The sequence below is a fragment of the Impatiens glandulifera genome, chromosome 1 (genome assembly GCF_907164915.1).
Source record: "Impatiens glandulifera chromosome 1, dImpGla2.1, whole genome shotgun sequence".
In the NCBI taxonomy this organism is placed as follows: domain Eukaryota; kingdom Viridiplantae; phylum Streptophyta; class Magnoliopsida; order Ericales; family Balsaminaceae; genus Impatiens; species Impatiens glandulifera.
Genome location: NC_061862.1, coordinates 34,809,471 through 34,814,805, shown reverse-complemented (window position 1 = coordinate 34,814,805; position 5,335 = coordinate 34,809,471). Strand labels below are relative to the sequence as shown.

The following is a 5,335-nucleotide window of genomic DNA, read 5'->3' as shown; positions in this document are numbered from 1 at the left end:
CTACTGTCTTTTGTGTAAATGATTACACACTTTCACATAGAATTCTTCTTGATACATGTCCGTTTTGGCATGGAACACGGGTTTGGTTCTGTGAGAGAGTCTAGAATTGAGTCGTGCATTTCTTTCGAACTGGCCTCACTTCTCACTCACATATGTGATCTTTTTGCTTACAAAAAATCATTAAAACGATATGTTTATCTTTGTCAAAATATATATTATTTCGTTATAAAATTAATTCTCAACAATAACTTTCTAAATCAGTACAATTAGGGTTATCCTGAACTTAGTTCGTGGGATCTCTAGTATGCATATGTTGGGTTTTCTTTCATATCAACTTATAATAGGCTAATGTCTCAAAAAATTTCAAACTAACTTTTTATTCAATAATTTGATTAATGGATCAACAATGTTATTTTTGACGAACATAGTCAAATGTGATAACTTTATTAGAGAATATAGTCTAAGATATTTATATTTTGACTTGTCATAGACTCTAAGTGTGACACCCAAAAATACTAAATTCTAGACTAGGATAGAGATGGGTGAACGTAACCAATTCAGTCACGTATGAGAAAGTGATAGGGTGCCTTTTATCATTACTAGCAAAACAGTGTTATAAAAGTCGGTCGTTCACTACATGTTCCTACAAAACTATGGTCGAATAGTCTTGGTCCCTTCTTCCACATGCTATACCTTGCTCCACTTCAAGTCTCCATTCACATGTCACCTAGAAACTGTGGCTGGGTACATACACCACACAAGCATAATAAGTCTAAAGACTCAACAAGCATAATGAGTCTAAAGACTCAACAAGCATTTAAAAGATTATAGAAAGAACATTTAAACTACATTGCATTCATATGTGGGTTTTTAAGAGTATATCATCAGTAGTGAAGGTACATTTACATCTTGAACACATATTTAAGCCCTAGACCTTCAAAGTTGATCCTGAAGGTGAGGAATCATTTTCTGTCAATTCGCAGCCAATATTTTTGAATTAGACTATCAAAGCTCATCTTGGTTAGCCCTCCTGGACTCCCGTATTCATTTGTCAATTCCTTCATCAGTATTTTATCACTATAATTTCATAACCCTTAACATTAAAGTTCCATAAAACAGATCATACTTTGGAAAAATGATTTTTATTAAAATCATGGACATGCAATAAAATAATATTTTAAAACAGTATGCATCATTTATATAAAATACATTAATTATATAACATTGTGTGGGTTTCTAAAGATGTTTAAGAAAGATTGTTTGCCTTATATTTCGAACTGCTAAGGATGGTTGTTCTTCAATTGCTTGTAAAGGTTGGCTCATGAGGTGGTTTAAGTATGAGGTGGGTTAAGCATATGATCCTCGGTCGGACCTCTCAATCTTGGGTTTTAATTTTCTCGGTCCTAGGTCTCAGCCAGGACTGAAGTTGTTCAGTCGGAAAATGGATTTTTAGGTTGTTTGATATGTAATATTGATATATTTAGGTTTGATTTTGGTTGATATATATTATTGATATATTTATGTTTGATTTTGGTTGATAGATATTATTGATAGATATTAGGTTTTATAGATTTAGGTTGATATTATTAAATTAAGTTTGAATGTTAGATCTATTTGATAAGTTGTTTGATTTTGTTGATTTAGATTGATTGATCTATGTATATTGTCGTTGTTCTTTATTTTTAGTTTTATCGGTCGGAATCAAATAAGTATTCGACATTAATCTTCGGCCGCATTCTCCATTTGGTAAGTTTTAAAATTTGCATATATTTTTATTATTATGGTTGCATGTTTAGAGAAATTGACTTACTTAGATTATTAAGGCTGTATGTTTAGAAAAATGAGTTATTTGAATTATTAAAGATCATTTTTAGAGAAATTATTTATCTGAATTAATATATTGGGTTTTTTCATTGTATTTAGGTTAGTATGTTGATTATTTAATTATATGTTGCTAGTAATTGAATAGGTAGATGTTAATTTCATTATTGGTTGTTAATTCTTTGTTAAAATGGAAGTCCCCAATAAAAGTTGGATGACTCTACGCCGATATGATCCAAATTATATTTAAGGGTTGAAATGTCCATAGACTTCGCGATTAGGTCTATAACATAAACTTGATTGTTTGTTCGAGTGTAAAATGTGCAAATCAAACTAATGAGAATAAAATAGTGGTGAGAAATAATCTAATTGCGTTTGGGATTCGTCAATATTACAATTATTGGTACATTAATGGAGAAACGAGATCTTTGAATGAAAAGGGTGACGAGGAGGTTAATAATGATGAATTAGATTACCTTAGAGATGAGAATCGGGGTGGAGTATGAGAGAATACCGTTAATGATGAAATAAACAAAAAAATTGGTTAAGATGGTCAATTTATTGAAGACATTATAAACGATTTGTATCCAACCCCTAAAGCCTTAAATAATAAACGTCTTGTTGACGATGCTAAGACATTCTACCGGTTGTTGGATGATTCAAAACTTCTCTTGTACGAATGATCCCAAATTTCAAAAACATCCACCTTACTTAAATTACTTCACATAAAAAATGTTGGTCAATGGACCAACACATCATTTGATTTGTTATAAAAATTGTTCAAAGATGAAATATTACCAACTAATTCTGAGTTGTCAAATTCATACTATGAGTATAAGAAATTTATTACAAATATCGGTTTAACATATAACAAAATAGATGCTTGTAAAAATGGTTGTATGCTCTTACGTAAAAAAAGATAAAGATTTGGGCGAGTGTAAAGATTTGGACGGGTCTATTTTGGGTCATTTAGTCGACCCAATTTTGACATGTTTATTAATCAAGTTAATCGGATCGACCGAACCTGATTTTTTCATATTCGGTTCGTTACGCATTTTCGTGTCGGGTCAGAAATTGTCAGCATTTATAGTGCATAAAGAGTAGAACTGGCTACTCCATAAATTCGATACAAAAACTAATCTACAAGAATAGATAAAGTAAAATAATAAACACAAAATATATTGAGATTTGACCAACAAATGTCCACCTTCTCGAGAAGTTGTCTCACTAAATTACCCTTTTGACTAAACTCACTAATAATAAACCATAATGTAAATACCTGCATTGCCAAGATCTAGTAAGCAATTGCAGCAAAAAAATTAGGGTAATCATGGAGTATAAAGTCTTATTTTTGGCAACCCATTCTTCGACTCTACTGCATATTCTACGTCATCTAAGGATCATCGTACATTTCATAAATTTCTTCTATAAAGATAAAAAGAATGGTGAATTAAATAGGAGATGGTTAATTATTTCATTGTCGTTCCTACATAGAGGGCACACAATGTCTTCTATAAGGCTATAAGCAAGATAATAAATTGATGCCTAAGTACAACTATTATACTTTTCTAAATATGCTTACTGGTTGAGAATAAAGAGAAAACCAATACACAATATTACATGGATTTGCAAATGTTGAGGTTCTTGGCCATGTTCTTCACGGGATGTTTCAAGGGAGGCATTTGATTCTCTACAGAAATGACAAAAACAAAAGGCCAAGGATATAAGTGAATGAATCATACCACATAATATCGTCGACTTTCTTTACCTGTCTTTCAATTTCAACAGCCGAAGCAGCAAGCCTCCTTCGCAAGCCCACGTTTTCAGCTTCACAAGTTTCTGCCTTAGTATCTAACAACATAAACAATAAACAAAAGTTTAATAATAACCCAAAATTCATCTCAACCAAAATCCTTACCATAGTAGTAAGTCGAGTGAATGGTTATACGCTCCACAGGCTGAAAAACAAAATCAAAATGGATTTGAATCAATACATTTCCTTTCTAATACACATAAATAAACTTAAAATCATACCATCACGAATATCCCTTCACGGCGTGTAGGAACATCTTCGAGCTTTCTCAATGTTTCATCTCCTTTAGTAAGTTTTCCAAATATAGCATACTGAAGAATGGTTCAACAATCAGATCAAGTGGTCATTGTTCATTGAAAAAAATATGGCCAGCAAGAGAATGGGAAGAACCTTTCGATCGAGATGGGGGGCATCTCCTAAAAGTATTGAGAACGATGAGGATGCACTATCTGGATCGTCATACCTATATAAAACAGAATGAATCTTCATTTTTTTTCTGTAATAGACTTCATTGAGTTTGAGATCTTACATTACCTTCCCATAGAAAGAATTCCTCTCACATGTTTGACATGGCTGAATTCTCCAATGACAGTTTTCTGAGCTTCCTCTCTTTGCTTATCATTCATGGATGCTGTTCTTCCACCATTAACAGCAGCAACTTGGGCCACAAAGCCTTTATCAATCTATGCAATGTTTCAAAAATATCAGACATGAAGTTTCTTAATTTGCAGTTTCTGAGGCAAAGAGGATAGAATACCCTAAAGAAATGGTTGGTATTATAACTTCCTAGACGAACAAGCTTGAAAATGTGATCGACAGTCTTTGGGGCCACAGAAGGGTAGAATCCGAATTCAATATCTCCATAATTTGTCTGCACCAATTCCAAAAAACCATTCTCAAGATTAACCCCAACACAAACAATTTGAAACTTCCTTTTCCATGTCCTGTTAAGAATTCAGCCATTCTTGGAACCAAAGCCAATTTCAGAAATTTATGCGCGAATGTTGATCAAATGAACACAAGAATCTATACCAAACCAAGTAACCGCCACAATCTCACTGTTAAATCAAGAATATATACACACACACACACACACACACAAAACCCACATAAATCAAGAAACAAGAAACCCATCTTTACACAAAACCCACATAAATCAGGAGAGATTGACCTGAAAAACAACACGGGCCGATCCAAGTTCAGGTTCTTGAGCGAAGGCGGCCGAGAGGACTGAGCAGAGGACAAAAGCGTACGCGATCAAGATTGAGGATTCACTTCTGCCAGACCCCATTTTGACTAAAGAATCATTAAGAAATTTTCAGAATTATTCATGAGTTTAGTCTTTCCTAGAGCTTAGTTGCCCGGGGCTCTAGTTCTTCGATCTGTTGTGAAAAATGATTCAGAACTCAGAAGGTGTCATTTGGGCTTTTCTCAAATTGGGCTAGGCTTCTTGGGTTTCTAGATACAACCCTAGTTATGAGCAAAGCTATAATCTTTTTTCAATATTTGTTGGGCTTTTTCATTAGAATTTAGAAATAACCTTCATAATCAATAATCATCATCAATTGATCATTATCATATAAAAAATGAAGTTTGATTCTTCATGAATGGTTGTTGATAGGTCAAGTAACATGTCTTAATCACATCACTATTTACAGTGGACATATGGATAGTGATTAATTGGTTCTTTCTGTCTATTTT

At 33.1% G+C, this 5,335-nt stretch overlaps 1 protein-coding gene across 1 annotated transcript; it reads right to left on the bottom strand.

Moving 5' to 3' along the window:
* Positions 1 to 3,267: 3,267 nt before the first annotated feature.
* On the bottom strand, positions 3,268 to 5,004 carry LOC124920965 (peptidyl-prolyl cis-trans isomerase CYP23-like). Its single transcript, XM_047461556.1, has 8 exons — positions 4,806 to 5,004; positions 4,392 to 4,505; positions 4,169 to 4,317; positions 4,025 to 4,097; positions 3,856 to 3,945; positions 3,740 to 3,779; positions 3,590 to 3,672; positions 3,268 to 3,511 (listed from the first exon to the last, which is right to left on the bottom strand). The coding sequence occupies exons 1-8, from the start codon at positions 4,923 to 4,925 to the stop codon at positions 3,491 to 3,493; spliced, it is 690 nt and encodes a 229-aa protein (XP_047317512.1). The 5' UTR covers positions 4,926 to 5,004; the 3' UTR covers positions 3,268 to 3,490.
* Between the last annotated feature and the right edge of the window lie 331 nt (positions 5,005 to 5,335).